At 45.8% G+C, this 20,954-nt stretch overlaps 1 protein-coding gene across 1 annotated transcript in view; it reads left to right on the forward strand.

Moving 5' to 3' along the window:
* SFRP1 (secreted frizzled related protein 1) overlaps window positions 1-2,652 on the forward strand; it is a 44,905-nt gene extending 42,253 nt beyond the window's left edge. The window contains exon 3 of the mRNA XM_081201001.1: window positions 1,428-2,652. Coding sequence (XP_081057127.1) covers window positions 1,428-1,750 — 323 coding nt within the window. The 3' untranslated portion in view covers window positions 1,751-2,652. The remainder of the gene's footprint in view (window positions 1-1,427) is intronic.
* Window positions 2,653-20,954: the final 18,302 nt, after the last annotated feature.

Here is a 20,954-nt window from a genome sequence, read left to right on the forward strand (position 1 = left end):
AACATGAGACACATCCAGTTCCACATACTTAGGTTTAGTTTCTGAAAGGAGTGAGGGACAAAGGAGTTAATCTGAGGGCTTCACAGAAATGGTGGATTTTGACCGGTATTTAAAGTGGTGGTGTTGGTGGGGGAGGTGTGGCCCTGTGTAGGTCAGGAGTGGGGCACAAGGCTTATCAGCCAGAGGGCCACATGACCTCAATGACAACCTTCCAAGAACCACTTGCATTGCGTGGGTGTGTGTGTGTGTGTGCCAGAGGCAAAAATGAGTGGAGCAGGCAGTGTGACTCTTCTTAACTTTATGTGTACCTTCCAGACCTGCAAAAGCCAGAGTGGGGTGACTATATCTGCAACTGCTCTGCTTTGTGCTTCTGGATTGCTGACAGCTGCAGGTGGAGAGAGGAGAGAGTGATCCTGTGCTCATGTCCTGCTCATGGGTTTCCCACAGGCATTTGGTTGGCCACTATCTGTTTCTTTAAAATTCCACCAAATTGCAGCCACAGTTGGAAATGAGAGATCTGCAGTGAGATGGAGAGGAACATTTGACCTTTTGGCCCCACCACACAAATGTGCACAAACAACCCACACAGCGCTTGGCTCTAGGGAGAGGGGCAGTCCTGCCTGTCTGGCTGCAAAAGTTCACTTGGGTTCCAGAGTTTTGGAAGTGGTATTGCTCTTCTGTTTCAAGTTGCAAGCAAAACTGCAAGGATTGGGTGCTACTAAAGCTCCTATATCTAGGATCGCTCACAGTGCAATCCTATGCAGGCCTGCTCAAAAGTCAGGGTGATCAAGGTAAACCTTGGTTTTTTGATTGCTGCCTCAATGCAATTGACAGAAGATCACAAGCTAAGAGACCGTGAGTGTAGACTTGAACAAGCTTGTTTGTGCTAAATTCAGATGCCGTTGGGTGAAATGTATGTACACACATACAGTATGTACACACATATAGGGATATGCAATATCCCTCCATCTTTGGCCACAGGACACTTGGCTATTGTTGTTTTCTGTAAGAGGCTAGCACTCATTTATTTCTCAATTATTTCTTTTTATTATAAAGCTTTGCAATAGAAAACTATCTGCAACAGGAAGTTGCAACAGGAAAATAACATTTTATCTTTCCTCCCACTTTTGTTACGAAGAGAGCAGATGACCCCTTTCCACTCCCTGATTGCTGACACCAAGACCTGCAAATCATAATGCCAACCTATCTATTAACCCCTATTAATAATTTATCTCTTGACCTTTCCCACGATTATTTTTTTTCAAGTTGATGCGTGCTGCATCAGTGTCCATGTCTTATTAATTTTGTGGTATAAGAAATGAAGTCATTCCATGCAATGGGATCCTGCTTTCACCTGCCCTATGATCACATGTGCCTGATGGGTAAGAGTTTTAAAAATTCCTTTTCCCATTTCTTTTGACTTCCAGCTTTAAAGATGAAAATAAAAGAGGTAAAAAAAGAAAATGGAGACAAGAAGATCATCCCCAAGAAGAAGAAGCCCTTGAAATTGGGCACCATCAAGAAGAAAGATCTCAAGAAGCTGGTGCTCTATTTGAAGAACGGGGCAGACTGTCCTTGCCACCAACTGGACAACCTCAGTCACCAGTTTCTCATCATGGGGCGCAAAGTGAAGACCCAGTACCTTCTGACGGCCATCCACAAGTGGGATAAGAAAAACAAAGAGTTCAAAAAGTTCATGAAGAAAATGAAAAGTCCTGAGTGCCCCACATTTCACTCCGTCTTCAAATGATCAGATGGTGCCAGGAATGGAACATTTCTTCTCTTCTCTTTGTTTTGTTGCTGGCCCTGAACTTGCACAGACTTTCTTTTGGACTTGGTGGCTCATACATTTTGGCTCCTTCTGCCCTGGTGGACACTTAACTTTGATCCCTTGTTGTTTCTTTCTGTTTGTTCCTTTAGAGCAGGGGTGGGCAACCTCAGGCCAAGGTCCAAATGCAGCCCTCCAAGCCTCTCTGCCTGTCATTGGGGACACATCTCCTCAGCCACGCACCCCTGCCCAGGCCATCCTGGAAACGAGGAGACTGAGGGGATATGAGAGCCGTCTTCAAATATCTCAAGGGCTGTCACATGGAAGAGGGAGCTCTGGAGGGTAGGGCTCAAACCAGTGGATTCGAGTTACAAGAAAGGAGATTCTGACTAAACAGGAATAACTCTCTGACAGTAAGAGCTGTTCAACAGGGGAACAGACTCCCATGAGAGGTGGTGGATGGGGGCAGATTTGGGTAATCTTTGAGCCAGGCTAAAATTTGGCACCCCAAATGAATCTTCTCAATGTTGTGCCCCCTTAGCTCAGTGCCCTGTGCAGGGCACTGCCCTAAATCTGGTGTTGCGTGGACTCTCCTTCTTTGGAAATTTTTAAGCAGAGGTTGGATGGCCATCTGTCACGCATGATCTAATTGAGCTTTCTGCAATGCAGGGGGTTGGAGTTGATGACCCTCTCGATTCCTTCCAACTTTATATATAATTCTATGATTCTATGAGCCCCTGACTGAGGTGATTTTGAAAGGAAGCACTTTTCAGCAGAGCTGTGCTGGCTGCTCTCCAGTTTTCAGGGAGAAATCTTCAATGTCACTAAAAAAGTAAGATTTCTGAATAACCTCCTTTTTCTGATTCTGTCATTTCTCCTCGCTATTTCTTTCTTTTTTTTAAAATATTTTTATTGGGTTTTCACATTTTATATAAACACAAACAACACACATAACACCAAAACAAACATAAAAAACAACAAACATGAATAGTTCCCGAAAATCTTATTTTCTAACCCTAGTCCTTGACTTCCCCCCACCCCCTCCCCTGCATCCCTGTTCCCAGATTTGTGTCAGCAAGTTGGCATTTCTTCCGTCTTAGTATTATTCCTTTTATAAAAAACAAAAATAAATTTTCCCTAAGTTGGACCCCAATTCTCTTCCCTCGATTTCTCATTTTTTCTTACATAATTTTCTTATTACTAAACCCCCTGGTCTTGAGTGTTGTTTAAATTTAAATACTTCCCTCCCTCCCATCCCCGCTTTGCGTCCTTTCCCAAGACATGTCCAAAATAACAGTTTTTAGCCTGGATTCCGCACATCCGAGGCTCTCAAATCTCTTTCAGTCCCTCTCCGCCAATTTTGTTGGTAGTCCTTTTTGTCTATCATCGAGTCTCGAAAGATTTCCTTAACCATCAATCCAATCAGTCCATAGTCTCTTCCCATATTTAAAGGCAACTGCTGAGGAATTTCCACAAGGCCTAAGTCTTGGTGATAGTCAAAATCAAAGTCTATGTGGAGGCCCCAATTGTACTTCTTTATTTCGAGTTCCTGAATTCCATAAAGTCCCAGGGCCTCCACTTTCGTCTTCTGTATCTTTCGTAGGCTTAAAGTAGATTTAATCCAATAGTCTCCTTGCTTGTGTTCTCCAGATGCCGGCTTCTGGTTAGTATTTTCCCAGATAACTTGTTCTCTTTCTTGTTTAGTCTTCTCCTCTTCTTTGTTTATAGTTTCGAATTCAGCTGTGGGTTCTTTCTCACTCAGGCCCTCATTACATTCAGCAGAACTACTTATTTCCAAATCCAAGGTCGTCAATTGTTTACTCATAGCTGTAGTCTGCTCCTGTAAGGTTCCCACCAGTGAAAACATCCTTTCGATTTCTCTCAGTATCTTTCCACCCACAGCCATTGTAATTCCACAGAATTCCCCCTAGAGGGAATCTGGTTACTGAGTAATCTTTTCTCCAACAATCCTCTGTCCTATTATTGTTTCTTTGTTTCCCAAAATTTTAGTTCAATTGTAACTCCTTTTAATCCGGAGAGGTCTTAAACAGCGATTTTTTTCACTATTAATAGTCCATTTGACAGCTTTTGACAGCTGTCAAATTCTGCTCCTCTATACAGGCTCCAAAGCAGGTCGCTCCCGGGCCCGGGAGGGAGGGTTGTTTGCCACAAAACAAAGACTCTTCCAACACTCCACTCTCCTGCTCAAATTTACCTTTCTAAATCTTGGAAGTTACTGTCTTTTTAAAACTCACCCTTTACAGGGTAGGCACTCCAGCTTAGCTCTTATTTCGTTGCTCTGGATCGTCTGCAAGGGGGGGTGTGGGGACTTCCTTTTGGCACACCCCCCGGTCGTCTCAAATTCAGAAGGTAAAAATTTTAAAGTTCAGTTCCAAATTACTCACGGGTTCTTTTTTCAGTCCGAATTTCAAGGAAGGAAGTCAGCGCTCTCCAGTTATGGCTCGCGGCTTCGCTCAGCGGCGGTAGCGGTCGACTCTCAGTGCCACGCCGTCCCCTGTATCCCCTCCGTAGCCTTTAAAAAGGCTCATTGCGAATCAGGGGGGGCGCTTAAGGCACCCGCCGAGTCTTCAGTCCGCAGGCTTCTGCGCCTGCGGTTTTTAAGGGTCCCCGTGTCGCCGGCACGGCAAAGACCCATCCACCGCTGAGCCGATTCCCTCCGGAGCTCGGAGGGAATCCGCCATTTCCCGATCGCGCCAACCCGGAAGTCCTCTCCTCGCTATTTCTTCAGTGACCATCCCTGTGGATGATCCCACCCAGTAAGGAATCCTGTGGTGAATGGGATAGTGTCATAGCAAGAGGTGGCCACTTAGATTTTGCTGTGTGATGATGCCACTGTAGGTAACTGAGGGCATTATAACGGAATATATAACTGAATAGAAATACATCTTTTTCTTTCTTTCTTTCTTTCTTTCTTTCTTTCTTTCTTTCTTTCTTTCTTTCTTTCTTTCCTTTTGGCAAGGCAAAAACCTCGACAAAAACTGTGAGGTATTTCAACTCAGCTTTAGTCTGTAAAAAAACAAAAACTCAGCTTTAGTCTGAGTGTCTGCAGGTGCAACAGGAAGTAATGAGGACCCTAAGACCACCCACATATGTCATGCTTACTTGATGTGTTTTAAATCATTTCATTGGATCATAGAGTTGGAAGTGAACTTAGAAGACTACCTAGTTCAGTCCCTCCCTGAAAGGCCGTCCAGCCTCTGCTTAAGAAACCCCTCACAAAGGGGTGTCCACCCCCTTCCAAGTTTGTTCCACAGCTTGTAACATCAGGAAGTCCTTCCTAACGAGGGGTCTGATTGTGTTTTGTTTTGGAAAGTGTGGATTTGATAGATTCATCTTTAAATGGGAACTGAATTGAATTTCTCCCCTATTCATAGTTCAGTGTCCCCTGCCGGAGGACCCTCATTAATTCACATTAGATTGGTAGGAATCTCTCCCCTTTGGCTCATCAATTCAGTTTTGAAAGACGGAAGCTCAGAAGAGCTTCTTTCTTCTGACAAAATTTCCACATAGGTGGTTGTTGAAAGATGGAGTTCAATGCCCCATCTGGCTCCTCTTCTGCTTCCACAGCTCGGCTAGTATTTCAGCCCACATATCATCACATGAACCAGCAGAAGGTTGTGTGCAACCCTCACACTCTCCTGTGGAATAAATGGAAGCACTTGGGTTCCGGTTGCCTCCTCAAGGCAGACGAAGGGAGGGGAGAACCATGGTCAAAACAGTTCGAGAACCCCTGGGTTCCACTCCATTTGTCCTGTGTGTTGCCAAGGCACAGGATTAAGCAGATAAAGAGTTAATTGTTAAATTGGCAGAATGGGGGTAGAGTAAGTTTAATAATGCCATAGTTCAGAAATGACTGGTGTCTGTATTTTTTTTGGGGGGGGCATTCTTTAAATCAGCCTTCCCCCAACCATTTGTTTTACACTACAGCTCCCCTAATTTCTGACCATTGGATTTGCCACTTAGGTTGGGGAGGCTGCTGTACACAATGGTCTGAGGGCTCGGAGAAAGAAGTGCATTTTGCTGCAGAAACAGATCCTTCTGGAATGTTCATAGAATTGTAGGGTTGGAAGGGACGAACCCCCTCCAGTGCGGGAATCTTTTCCAACATTGCCCAATGTGGGCTTGAACCCCGAAACCTGAGGTTAAGTCTCATGCTCTATCCAGGGGCGAAGGAAGGCTCTCCGGCACCCAGTGTGAGGTGTCGAGGGGCGGGGCAAACCGCCCGGCAGTGCATGCGCGGCACTGATACACTCAAGCGCCGTACGGATGGCGGTGGGATCTTCTGCTCACAGCGGCGGGACGAGCACCCCGTGGGGTACCTTCTTGTCACCCCCCTCAGAGATGGCACCCAGTGTGGACTGTCCCCTGCCCCCTTCCTCCGCCACTGGCGCTGTCCACTGAGCTGTCCCAGGTGCCATCCAGCATCAACAGCCTCACAGTTATGGAGCACACCGTGCACTCAGGAACAGCATATTACATACCAATATAATTTTTACATTTACAAATTGCTTAGGGAAAGCAAAAGAGATGTGTAGCATTAAAGTATGGAATATGTATTGCAACTTGAAAACATTTTTATCGTCCTTATGAATGAAGCTTTTTACTGCATACTGACTTCAGTTTTGACAGCATCACCAGAGGCTAGATGAACATTGCTCTGGGGACTGACAGTGGCCCATCCTTGTTCTAGTTATTTACTGAAAAGTGTAATCTAATGAACTGTTGCTAATTAATGTGTCAAGTTATTTTAACTGTGCTTGGACCTTGCTGGGTTCCTTTTTATTTCCCAGGAGGGACAAGTTACATGATTGTTTATAACCCCTTTCCTTGGATTTTGTTTTTGGTAGCTTTTTCTAGTTTTAAAGTATGCTATTTTCTTGTTTCCTGAACCCCACCCCCTCTTAAATTCAGTTATTTTGTTGTTAAATGTGAGATATGTTGAGGTTTAAGAATGGAGTTTGTGCTTTTTTCTTCATTATTCTATTAATATTGATTTTCATAAAAATAACAGAACCCAAGAAGCAGAAAAATACATCCAATGCCATATGGCAATCTTTTTAGGCTACTTGTAAATCTTTGTATTACTCTGAAAAACAGAGATGTGGGGCATCCCTGGCCATTGTCAGGCTGGCTGGAGCTGGTGGGAGTTGGAGTCCAGTAACATTGGGGGAGCTGCAGGCCCCCCACTCCAGCAAAGGCTCTATGGAGAGAAGCAGTCTCAACATTTGCCCAACCCCAGCAGCCCCACGATTCTCTGTGCAAGGTCTCTGACACAAAACACAGACATTTAAAATGGGATCAGGTATCAGTTCCTCATGGATGCTGGGAAGGGACAGAAGGCACATCCATTGTTCAAAGCTGAGAAAGCAGGTGGCCTGGTTGGGGCCTCTGCACTCAGCACAGCCAAATTCTGCCCAACCATGGCTCCCAGGTACCTTGACTCACCACCCGCCCCAAACCAGAGCTGCCACAATATCCCAGACTTCCCCAACCTGGTGCCCCCAGCTAGCATGGCCAGTAGTCAGGGATGATAGGAGTTGTAGTCAAACAGCATGTGGGGGGACGGGACACCAGGTTGGAAACAGGCATAATATCCATTGTGAGAGCCAGTGTGGTGTAGTGGTTAAGAGCAGTGGACTCGTAATCTGGGGAACCGGGTTCGCGTCTCCGCTCCTCCACATGCAGCTGCTGGGTGACCTTGGGCCAGTCACACTTCTCTGAAGTCTCCCAGCCCCACTCACCTCACAGAGTGTTTGTTGTGGGGGAGGAAGGGAAAGGAGAATGTGAGCCGCTTTGAGACTCCTTTGGGTAGTGATAAAGCAGGATATCAAATACAAACTCTTCTTCTTCATTGTTATATGAGGCAATATGAGACATTGACAAATTGGCTAAATATATGCAAATATTTCCAGTTTGCATATTGGATTCACATCTAAAAGTTATGCATTTTTATTGTGGCTTTATAAAGAAAAACGGAAACATAAAACTGGCAAGCCAAAAATGAGGGGGGCTTTTTGCCAGTGGCAATACTGGGAAATGCGGGGTGGGGTGGGGTGGGGTGGAGAGAGCAAGAATATGAAGAGCAGGGATACTATAAATGCATTTCCTCTCGGGGAGTAGAGAGGTAAGACATGCTCGAGGCAAATTTGCCTGGTCTCTTCCTATTTCCCTCCCAATCACAGAATCAAGCTTTTCCAGTTCCATTTTGTGGGACTACTGGGCAGAAGAATCGGATTTGTTCCATGTAGTCAGGCCCAACTCATATGCTTATTTTTGCTGTGGTCTTGCCCATTTCCAATGGGGCTTGAGCAGGAGAATTGTTCACATAGATTGTGCTCAATACTGATAAGGGTGTTGAATAAAACGTTTGGATTTTCTGCCAATGGCTGCAGTCCTATGCACACCTTTTGGGTGTAAGCCCTGCTGAATTCAGTGGGACTTACTTTGGAGTAAGCATGCATGGGATCAGGCTGTCCTGCACTGAGTTCTTGGGGTGACCTTCGTTTGTCGGAATACTGAAGGCAACCTATTGGTTTCCGCACACACAACATTTTTCTGTGCTATCTTTTCAAGTGGCAAGTTTCATTTTCTGCCCCACCTCCCCAGCAAAAGGGAATGATGGATCTTGTCCAAGGCAGAAGTGCAGAGTGATGTATGTAGCAATGTAGCACCCTGCTTGTGGTTAACGCTTAGCTGGAATGAAATATTCCACTGCCTGGCATGAGAGATGCTGCCTGGCATGAGAGATACAGATATTTTAAAATATATTTTAAGCTCATTTTAAGAATACAGGTATCTGATCAAAATATAAGCCTTGATTAAAATGCAGACTATGAACAGATGCCTCATTCCCCCCTTTCAAGCTCAAGGACCTTCATCCCAAGTGTCCTTGATAGCTTGACCTTCATCATATTCCTGAGGTAAAGCTCTATATAGGGCCATGATGTGAGGTAAAGTTTCATTTGAAATCATCTTGCTAATTGTACTTCTAAAACATGAAATGATACATGGCACCATACATAAAACCATTACTACTACCGTCAAGAAAAACAAGCAAGACAATAGTATCCCTTTAAGTCCCGCAACATTAGGTAACCAGTTGGTGAGCCATCCCATATCCCATCCTTCCCATGTTTGTACTGGGACATGTGCTATATTCTCCATTTTTGTGGCCAACACGCGGATTGCCTCACCATTATCAGAAATGTTAAAGCAACAGGCATTCCCTGTCAAGTTCAAGACTCCACATAGACCTCCCTGCCTGGCAAGTACATAATCCATTCCCATTTTCAGCTGCAAAATGGCGGCTCTACTTTCATCCAACTGTTGTGCAATAAGTCTCAAACTCTGGGCCGTTGCATTGGTTTCAAATTCCACTACTGCTTGTAATCGAATTATTCTGTTTAGATTATAAATAGGATCCCGTGCCTCTTGTATGAGCTCACCAGGATTCCAGGAGGCAGGATCATAATAGGCTATAATGCGCTCTGGTGGCCAATCATCAGTATCGCTCCAACTTTGGGTACTTCCTCCTGCTATACGAGAAATATCAGCGTTTCTTCGTGTACACTTGGCCGAATTAGTGGGCATAATCCACATTGGTGGTAATATCCATCCCAGGAAACAAGTCCCACTCCATTTGGAAGGGAGTTGCTTGTATGCCCATTCTCCACATATCCACCACAACCATCGGGTCTGAGGTTTTTGGTATGTGGAGGACATAAGGCGAAATATCAAAAGGGGTAGAGAGTTCACAGTGCAGTATGTTAGATTGCCTTTTTCTGTCACAGTTATGTTCCATACCACTTTCCATGCATGAATAAAAGGAGGTGCACAGGGCAAGGTATTCCGAGTTCGATAGGTAGTACCGTGTGCCCAGGTATGACTATTCTTAATATAATCCCAAGTATAGTGACAATGAGAAGAGCCTACCATGGTAGGATCAGCTGCCTCTGATGATTTATGTACACAGAATTCCCCTTGTACAGGTATAACTCGTAGTGGTTTAGTTGAGTTCCATCCGGGGAAATTCTGTACTTCTGTTTGGTGTGGCATTTCGCTTACCATACCAATGGCATTTAATGGTATCGGTAATAAGGGCATACCTCCCTCTGAATCATCTGGCCCAAGAGAGCAAACAAGGCAATTGGTCCTATTTGCAACATTGGCTACCATCTCAGCTAAGCCTACCCACATATTGTGGTCATGGCGGAATCCATATTTAGCAAATTTGGTCAGATTCAAGGACCCTTCCCCTTCCCAAGGGATCAGGATTAATAATAAAATCATGTTGATGTGTAGTATATGCATTCCTTCCACAAAAGATTACCTTATTGTGATAGCATAAAAATATTAGCCCCAATATAATTCCCCCAGTGACAGAAATGGGGAACCACCAAGACCAAAACATATATCCCAAGGATCCCCAATGAGCAATATCCTTGATAATTGTTCCACAAGGGGAGGGCAGTCAATTAATTGTATTAGAGAATCTTCCCGTTCACAATCGCTGGTTTAGACGCTCCTCAAGCTTCAGGCGTGCGCAGGTCAGCCAGCTTCCAGGTTGTGGCTGCAGCAGGCCGGTCGTCTAATGTTGCCCGTGACCTAGCCCGTTCCCCGTAGGGCTAGATACAGGGGTTTTTGGAGAGAGTCAGTTTAAAAGGATTAGAGGGGTCACCTTTGCATGTCCAACTGCCTTCGGACTTCTTCAAACGGGAGTGATGAATCCAGGGGGTCACCTCAGCTACCTTCACCGCTGTTGGAGTAGAGAGCAAGACGGTGTAAGGCCCACGCCACTTAGGTGCAAGTGGATCACGTTTCCACTCTTTCACCCATACGCTATCGCCAGCCTGGAACTGATGAATCGGCTCGGCAATGCTGCATGGCGTGCGCTCGAGGGCCCACCTGTTAAGAGAAACAAAAACACGGGAGAGAGATTGCACTTGTTCCTGTGTCACATGGTCTCCTATTTGTTTGAGGTCAGCTGGAATATCCTGAACAAAGGAGGGCGGCCTCCCATACAGGAGCTCAAAAGGTGACAACTTAAGTCTTTTTGTGGGTGCACACCGAACACGAAACAGTGTTATGGGTAACACATCCACCCATCCCAATCCTGTTTCCTGGGTTAATTTTGCCAATTGGGTTTTCAGAGTCCGATTCATTCTTTCAGTTTTCCCTGAACTCTGAGGCCTATATGCTGCATGCAGTCTCCATTTTACTTGTAGGACTCGACATACTTCTTGTACTACTTGATCAATGAACGCTGGCCCATTATCACTTCCAATGCATCTAGGTAATCCAAACCTCGGGATCAATTCAGTGAGGAGTCTCTTAGTTACCTCTCGTGCCTTTTCAGTTCTGGTGGGAAAAGCTTCAACCCATCCGGTAAGAGTATCTACAAACACAAGGAGATACTTGAATCCCTTAGAAGGGACCAGCTCTGTGAAGTCCACAATTAGGCTTTCCATGGGGACATATCCCACATGTTGGATTCCAGGAGGTTGTACTGGTCCCTGCCTGGGATTGTTTTTAGCACAAAGAACAAATTTCTGTGAAATGCAAGTTGCTAATTGTGATAGGTTAATAATATACAACTTCCGACTGAGACTCTCTCTGGTTGCAGTACCGCCAAGGTGAGTAGATTCATGATAATTTCTTACAATTGTGCCTGCTAGGTGATGAGGTACATAAATCCTATTGTCCGGCAGGATCATCCAACCGTCCTTCACAACCGCTCCTTCCTGTTCAGCCCACTTCCTCTCTTCTGGGGTATAGTGAGGTTTAACTTCTTCTGGAACTACCTCTGGTATGAGGGCTGCTATAAATCCTCCCACAGGCTTTTGGGCTGCCTCTCGGGCTGCTTTGTCAGCAGCATGATTACCTCTGGTTATTGGATCCCTTCCTCGTCCATGACCTTTGCAGTGCATTACAGCAATCTGTTCTGGAGCCCATACTGCCTCCAACAGGATTTCTACTTCAGGTCCATATTTCAAGGCCTTCCCGTGGGCTCCTATTAGACCTCTTTCTTTCCATAGAGCACCATGTGCATGCAGGGTTAAGAAGGCATATTTAGAATCAGTATAGATGTTTGCCTTACATCCGGCTGCCAATTGCAGAGCTCTAGTTAAACCTATAAGTTCAGCTTTTTGTGCTGAGGTGCCAGCAGGCAAAGCTTCAGCTTCCATAACTTCCTCATTGGTGACCACAGCATATCCTGCTCGTCTGGCACCTTCATGCAGGTAACTGCTACCATCAGTATAATATACAACATCTGGATTTTTCAATGGTTCATCTTTCAGATCGGGTCTACTGGAATAAACTTCATCCATTATTTGGAGACAATCATGTGATTCCTCATCATCTACCTCTGGTAGGGGCAGCAAAGTTGCTGGATTGAGCATATTCACTACTCGTAGATGAATCCTGGGATTCTCACACAATAGGCCTTGGTATCTAGCCATCCTTGGGTTCGTTAGCCAATAACTACCCTTATATTCCATGAGTGTCAGAACAGCATGAGGTACATTCACATACATCGTCTGGCCGAAGGTAAATTTATCAGCTTCTTTGACAAGGCTTGCAGTGGCCGCTACTGCCCTTAGGCATGGAGGCCATCCTTTTGCTACCGAGTCCAATTGTTTTGACAAATAAGCTACTGGACGATTCCAACTTCCTAATCTCTGGGTCAGGACTGCCGCTGCAATCCCATTCTGTTCATGTACATACAGCTGAAAGGGTTTTTCCGAATTAGGCAGTCCAAGGGCTGGGGCCTCCATAAGTCGTTGTTTGATAACTAAAAAGGCTTGTTGTTGCTCAGGTCCCCATACGAATGGGTCCTTTTCTGCACCTCGAGTGCTTTCATGTAAGGGCTTGGCCAGACTGCTGAAATCAGGTATCCATAGTCTACAAAACCCTGCTGTTCCCAGGAATCCTCTGAGTTGTTTCCTTGTGGTAGGTTCCTTGATAAGGCAAATAGCTTCTTTCCTCTCTGGCCTCAATGCTCGTTGTTGGTGTGAGATGTCAAAGCCCAAATATTTGACCTTTTCTAAACATAACTGTGCCTTTTTCTGGGAAACTCGGTAGCCAGCTTCCCAGAGCAAGTGGAGCAGTTCCTCTGTCCCTTCTTTACAGGTATCAAAATCCTTTGCTGCTAGTATAAGGTCATCTACATATTGCAGAACCACCTTTTCTCCAGGTATTGAGGGGTAACTTGTTAGATCCTTCGCCAAGGCAGTGTCAAATAAAGTTGGGGAATTTTTGAATCCCTGGGGCAATCTCGTCCAGGTTAGCTGGCCTTTTGTTCCTGTTAAAGGGTCTTCCCACTGGAAGGCAAATATAGGTTGGCTCTGTGGTGCCAGCCGGCAACAGAAGAATGCATCTTTCAAGTCCAATACAGTAAAAAATGTTGCTTCTGGTGGGATCAAACTCAGCAGGGTATATGGGTTTGGTACATTTGGGTGCAAGGTCTCGATAGCCTGGTTTACGAGCCTCAAGTCCTGTACTGGCCTGTATTCATCTGTCCCAGGTTTCCGAACAGGCAAAAGAGGTGTGTTCCATTCTGATTGGCAGGGCTTAAGCAGACCATATTTTAATAGGCGGTCCAAATGTTTCTGGATGCCCTCTGCTGCTCGCCGGGGTAAAGGATATTGCTTTACAGATACAGGGGTAGCCATAGGTTTTAAGGTTACTACAATTGGAGCTATATTCTTAGCCATTCCTGGTGGGCTATTTTCGGCCCATACTCCTGGTGGCACCTGTAGGGTTCGGAGGAGCTTGTTTAACTTTGTATCCAATGTGGGTTGGACTTGCAGGGCTGACATTAGGCGCCATGATTGTTCCTTAGGTACCGAGAGGGAAATTATTCCTGCTGCCTTTGATGGCAGTTTCATTTCTGGACCTCGAGGAGTGAAGGTGATTTGGGCCTGCAATTTGGACAGCATATCTCTACCTAAGAGAGGTATTGGACACTCAGGTATATACAAAAACTGATGGGTTAAACGATGTCCCCCAATCTGGCATTCCAAAGGTTGGAGGAAAGACCTCTTAGCTGACTGACCAGTGGCACTTTTAATGACTACACTTTTGGATGCCTTTTTCTGCAATAGTTCTGGGAGTACTGAGTATTCAGCCCCAGTATCAATCATAAAGTCTATTAAATGGCTCCCTAATTGAATCGTGACCGTGGGCTCCTGGAAGCCTAACTTTATGGAGTCCGGTCGTTCCTAGTCTTGGGTAAAATCCTCCTCTGCCAGTCCAATGAAATTGTCCCTACTCCGTCCTTGTCCAGGTCTCTGATATCTTCCATCTCGGATCATTCCCCGTCCCCGTCCCTGGTTTCTTGGGCCTGGGCCTGGGCCTGGGCCTGGGCCTGGGCCTGGGCGTACTTCTTCCAACCTCAGGGGTTCAGGACACTCCCGCTTCCAATGACCCTCCTTCTTGCAATTCACACATTGATTCCTTCCCAGTGGTGGATTCCTTCCCCGCCCTCTCCCTCCATTTAAGGGGCGGTAGTCTTGCTTCACTGCTGTGGCCAGCATTACCATCTTTTCCTTCTGCCACTTCTTCTTCTCTTGCTTCTCAGCCTCATCCCTATTCCGATAAACTCGGCGTGCAATGGCCATAATTTGGCTCATCAGCATCCCTTCCCATCCTTCTGATTTCTGAATTTTCTTACGAATGTCAGAAGCGCACTGGGCCACAAATGTAGCAGTAATCATTCTGCTGTTTTCAGGGGCTTCAGGGTCAAAAGGAGTCCATATACGATAGGCTTCCTGCAGCCTCTCTAAAAAGTCTCCTGGACTCTCATTTGGTTTCTGTTCTACTTCTGAGACTTTAGACATATTAGTGGGCTTCTGGCATGCCCTGCGGATACCTTGCACAAGCGTCTGGCGGTAGGTGGTAAGCCTGGCCAGATGAATTGCATTGTTTGGATCCCAATTAGGATCTTCCAAGGGAAAGTTGTCTTGGAGATGACGGTCAATATTAAAAATATTTCCCACTCTGGCCTGCTCACGCAAATATATCTGTGCCTTTTCAATTATGTCTCTCCTTTCCTCAGTGGTGAACAGAGTATTCAGGAGCTGGCGGCAATCTGTCCAAGTAGGACTATGAGTATTTATTATTGAAGTCACCAAGTCCATCATAGCCTGAGGTTTTTCTGCAAAAGATGGGGTGTGTGTTTTCCAATTCATCAGATCCGTAGTTGTGAATGGAATGTACTGGAGGGTCGAAGTTCGAGGTGGCCGTGGTCCGGGTTGCCCGTTAACCACCACAGGCTCCTCAAGTGCATCAAATACTCTTCTGAGAGGGGCTACTACGTGATCTTTCTCTTCGCTTTGCTCTAGGGGCCTCAAATCATAGGGGATAGTATTTGTCCCAAGGCGTTCTTTTAGCAGCCTTATACTCCTGGCTGTATTGCTTGCTGACCGATTAAGGTCTCCCTGTAACTTCTGTAATAATTCTCTAGGACTTGGATGTACAGGGGTTTGGGGTAGGCAATCAGTTGTTCCACTAAAAGAGACTGTAGCTGGAGTTCTACTGGGACTCACAGGTGGAATAACCACTTCTGCTTGGGCTTTATTATAGGCCTCCAATGCCTCCTGAAGATATTTATCATAATCTATCAAGGAATCAAGTTCTGTGACTCCAGCCCCATTATTCATTCCACTTTCTTGCCTTGGGATTACAACTGGTGGAGTGTTTGGATTAGGCTCCCTTCGATGTGAAGCATAGGGTGGAGGTGGAAGCACCTCTTCCTCTGGTCCCTCAAAAATGGGTTTGAGTTTATTTGGCAAGATTCCTTTCCTAGCTTCGGCTTTTACAGCCAATAATTTGCATCGTTGGACTTTGCATTCCCTTATCCATGGAAGATTTTTATTTAATGTGCTCAGCCAAGAATCTATATATGAAAATTGTTCTGGGCACCCTCCAGTTTCTTTGGCGATGTTAGACCAAAGTTTGCTTACTAAATTTATATCAAAGGTTCCCTGAGATGGCCATTCAGTATTTTGTTTCGGCCACTCTAATTCACATAACGTTCTCAAGCGCTCTGGCGTCATTTTGACTCCATATGCCCCTGAGAAGGCTTTCTTAAAATTATTTAACATACATTCAAGAGGTGTATTTCCCCCCTTTGAACCTCCAACTCCCATTGTATGGCCCTGTGAAGTATCCACTCAGTCACTCACACACTCGTTTTCACACTCAGGTCAGCTGCAGATTGTACTTTCTCACACATACAATGCGCTGGATACTTCACCACATGCTCTACCTCCCAACCTTTCCCTTTCCCTACACCAGATCACCATCTGATGTACCCAACCACCTAGCGTACTCAGTTCCCCTTTACTGAGACGCAGAAGTTTGATCAAGACTTCTCTTCCTCCCAATTAATTGGAGGGCCAAAAACCCCTTAGTGCACTTACCCTTAGTTGGTTGCCTGTTTATTTCTCTGGTTCCCCCCGGCCCGTCGCCGTCGGTGGGCAGGGTATCAGACAGACGAGACTTCTGCGTTCCCCTGGAAAAAAACTTCCCAGTGCGCGCTGGGTAGGCAGTGAGTGGTCCTCTCTCTTGTACCCTGCCCAGTAAGGCGAAGGGGCTGCGTTCCAGCAGACCACTTATCCGAGTCACAGGCGCACCATAAAATGTAGCACCCTGCTTGTGGTTAACACTTAGCTGGAATGAAATATTCAACGCAGCAATAGAGAAATTAAAATAATAATTTATTTGTCAGACAAATAAATGAGAGGCACAGTGGTATATGGTTACCAATGCTCTGCCCTTCCAGCCCTCATGGCCAGCACTTATATTCCCTCAGCCCAGTCCCCTTGCTCCTCCTTTGGCTGCCTCTGTCCAATCAGTCTGGTTGAATTTCCTATTGGCTGATTGCTAGAACCAATCATATAAGATACACCCATTTCCTATTACCTTTTATGGGAGACAGAGAGCTATATTTTCTTCTATTTATAAATGGCAAACAAGTAACCATTAACCTCTACAAGGCACCTTAATTACCAGATAACCTTTGGCCCCTCTTTCCCTATTCCCTACAAACCAGATGGTTTTTAATTTCATTTTAAACAGAGGCTCGGCAACCAGATGTCAGGAGTGATAGTGCTTCCCATTTGGCATGGGTCTGTGGTCTCTTCCAACTCTAGGACTCTATGTCTCCATGAAATAAGAATCTAACATCTAAATTTCATGCTTTCTAAATCCTTTGCATAATTACATTTAAGCCAATATATTTAATACATTAATATATATATATATTTAGAAGAAAGGGAACTTAGTAAAAAAACAGTTTCCAAAAGCAACTTCCGAGAGAAGCCTCTTAGTTTACAGCCCCCCTTTTGCTGCTAAAACAGCTGCTGTTCTAAAAGCAACTTCTTCAATTTACCCTTTGGGCTTAAGTCTCAAATGGGAGACACAATAATTCTTACTATTTACCAGCTTAATTGTGTTTTTGCAACTTGATTATTCTGTAATTTGTAAGGTCAGTGACCTCGCTTCTCAGCCTTTTTATGACCGCAATAAACCAGGGGCCCTCTTTAAGATGAGCACATCTGCCGATGCACTCACTGCCTGGCATGAGAGATGCTGCCTGGCATGAGAGATACAGATATTTTAAAATATATTTTAAGCTCATTTTAAGAATACAGGTATCTGATCAAAATATAAGCCTTGATTAAAATGCAGACTATGAACAGATGCCTCAGCAATGAGCTAGCTTTGGCTCTGAAGGGAAGCACCTGTTTGAGTGGGGAAAACAAACCTGCATTTGGTTAACACGCTGCCTCCCTCAGTCCTGCGATGTAGTGGCTCTGGGTCTCTTAAGGAGTGTCAGTAGAGGTCATTGGATCAGCAAAGTAATCAATAAATGTGCAGGGATGTTCTGGAAGCTCCAGCACATTCTCTTGGGAACCATCACAAGGCCTCCCCCCCCCCCCCATATCAGCACTATCAGCAACGCATTGGGGCCAGTGATTATCTGTGTGCAGGTCATTGCAGAAGGGAAGGACTTCTCCCTGAAATCCTGGTCTGCCACTGTCAGTCAGTGTTGATGATATGGAGAAAGATGGGCCCATGATCTGGCAAGGCAGATGGCAGCTCCCCCTTTTCCTAGGTCAGTGGCAGAAGGTCCTAAGTCTAATCCCCAGCATCTCCAGCTAAGAGGATATCATCTAGCAGGACTGGGAATGCCCCTTGCCTGCTTCCTTGGAGGTCTGCTGTTCAGTGGAACCAATGGAGTCGAGAGAGGATGCAAAACATGCAGCCTGACCCTGCGCAGAAGAGAGTTGATTGGGTCTCACTGCCAAGGAAGCAGGCACAGGCTTGCAACTTTAGGGCCCAGGCCAATTTCCGAGGATCTGGCTTTCAAGGAAGAAGAGACTCCAGCACATCAGTGGCCAGAGCTGGTGCCCAGAATTGGACACACTGTTTGATGGAACCACTTCACTTCTATGTGCAGGCTCATACTTCTTCTGTTTCCCTCTCAAGTGCTTTCCCTGTGTCTATTCACGTTCATTTAACTAAAGTTTTTATGAGTGTTTTTATGAAGAAATGTTGTTTTCTAACCCTAGTTTGTTGTGTTTCAAGCGACCTGAGTGATCACCTGTAAATAAATCCATATTTAGGTTTTGTATCTGTATCTAAGTTTTCACCCTTCCTTTAACTTAAGGGCCTTTTCTGGTTCCCCCCTCCCGCCCCAATCGGAAAACAGTTTTCAAGAGGGATGACTGCTCTTAGCACATTTCTATCTCTGGTTAAAAGTTTTTGTGCGGGTTTTCTTTGCATGGTTTGATAATGGTGCAAAACCTGTTTGATCAGGAGTGACAGCAGGACAAAACAAAAAAATTGTATGTGTCCATACTTCTGACTGTTAAAAATGCTGCATTATCTTAATTATGCCTCTGTGGGTCACCATGGAAAGGAGAATGAAAACCTTTGGAGGAAAGTGTCCCATCTCTCTCTGGTCCAGAGGCGCCAGCTTCCAAAGGAGAATTGTGGGGGTGTTGCGTGTGCAATATCACGACGCGGAAAGAGCTGTAGGTGGAGCTGGATGTGGCGGCCATGGAATTTCAGTGGCCGTGGCTCCTCCTGCTGTGCTCTTGCTGCCACCACTGATCGGGGACTGCTTCCCCGCTCTTTCCCTTCCATGGCAGGAAGAGCAGAAGGAGCCAGCCACTGAAGTCACACTGCGCTTGGCTCTGCGCTCAGCCTCCTTGGCTGCCTTTGAACATGGGTGTGTGTGTGCCGCCCCCCAAATCTCTTCTAGCACACCCACCCAGCTGCTGACTGAAAGGTTCGTTATATCCCAATATGTCCAGGTCACCATCCGCCATCACAGATCTTGTGACACCTGTGTGTAAAATGCTGTGTCACTGAATTTAACGCAGCCCCCTCAACAGGACTGGGAACAGATGCCTTGGCCTCCCACCTGAAGGTGGCCTTGACTGGAACGAAGTATTAACGCCAGACTAAACATTTGCATGGCTCTCCCTCCCAAAATTAACACGACACAGCAGTGCAAAGTTTCACGAATTTGTGGCATTTCTCAAATTATGAGAGGGCCGTCGTGACTTGGCAGGATTCTGCCCTGCTCCACCTCCCCTGGCCTCAAGCCTTGGAAAGTTTATGTTAGCCCCCACCCACCCCCAATCCCACCACCATTTCCTTTGCCTGCCTCCTCACTCATTCTCAATGTTTATTTAATAATCCTGAAAGAGCTATTAAGCTTCCTGGGTTTAAATGTTTGCTAAACACCCTGTCAGCTCGACTTCGCTTGAGACGACCCGGGCTGTGGGGAGACAGTCCAAGCCTTGGGTTCTTTAGGGAATGGTAAGAAATCTGCTTGTTCCTTGGCAGACCTGCCCCCAACATACACCCCTCCCCAAATGTGGGTCCAGGAGCCCCACAGCCTGGGACTCTGTGAGCTCCTCAAATAGAATGAATGGGCAATGGAGGGATTTGGCCTGGCCAGATCTGTCTCTAGTCAAGCAGCAAGGGTCACCTGCTGGCTTTCAGGGTGCAAGGGTCTCTGTGCAGGGTAGAGTAACACAAAAAGCAACATAGCGTGGATATGTAACACACTTCCCATGAAGTGATGGTGATGATAATGATGATGATAGTTGAAACACTACAATTCATAATAATCAGCAGTGCCAAATTATTCATGAATTGTTCAGTCACTGATGATCTCACCCAAAAGCTGGCTAGAAGGTGACGCCTTCACCAGTTTCCTAAAAGAAAACCATGGTGTAGCTCGATGCACCTGAAGTAGGGAGAGTGCTCCACAGATGTGAAGCCACCACTGAAAAGGCCCTTCTATGGAACCAGGCGCTGCATGAGTCATTCTGTGTAATGACTGCCAGCCAGGCCTCCTTCTCTGACCTCAATGCCATGGGAGAAGGCATTCTCTTAGACTGATGTTATAGGCTTAGAAGGGGCACCACTAAACCCTAGAAATTAATAAATGGTAGGATTCTGATTATCTGGGATCAAAAGTTGCAGAGGAATTCCTGAGCTAGCCTATGCAGGATGACCTGGCCAAGCTTAGGACCATTAAGAAAGCATTGAGGGCCATTGGCAAGGCAAGAGAACCATCCTTCTCACTTGCTCCGAGGTATGAACAGAGACAGCAGATTTGGAAGGTTGCCAGTATAACTGGGTGTGAGGTGACAGGAAAAGAGAGTCTTTAGCAAGGTGTACTGGTAAGAAAAGGGGTGAACAAAGACAGAGATCCATCTTGGGCAGGCTGGCTGAAGGCTGGCTAGGAGAGCTGCCTTGGACTCCAGCGCTGCACTGCTGTGGGGAACAGGCCCCTCTTGAGATGACCATGCTGTAAGATCTAGATTCCCTCCATCTAAATGCAGGAGTAAATAGGTTAATACATCATATTTCTTAAAGCTACTGCAGCCTCAGCCATGTCTTCATTTCTGCAAAGGAGCACAGACACTGACCGAAGGCCAGAACCCCTGGAATCCTGTGAATGGCTCGGCAGGGATTCAGGTGGCCGGTAACATCATTTATGGAACTGCTTTCCATTCTTTGGCATGGTGATAATTTAGGACCATCTCTAGACGGCAGTGATATTGGTCATTTGCTGTTGTGCCCAAGGTTGACAAAGGACATTCCACTCACTCATCTTTCTTTATTCAAATCTATGGTG

This window comes from Podarcis bocagei (genome assembly GCF_964188305.1).
Source record: "Podarcis bocagei genome assembly, chromosome: 7".
In the NCBI taxonomy this organism is placed as follows: domain Eukaryota; kingdom Metazoa; phylum Chordata; class Lepidosauria; order Squamata; family Lacertidae; genus Podarcis; species Podarcis bocagei.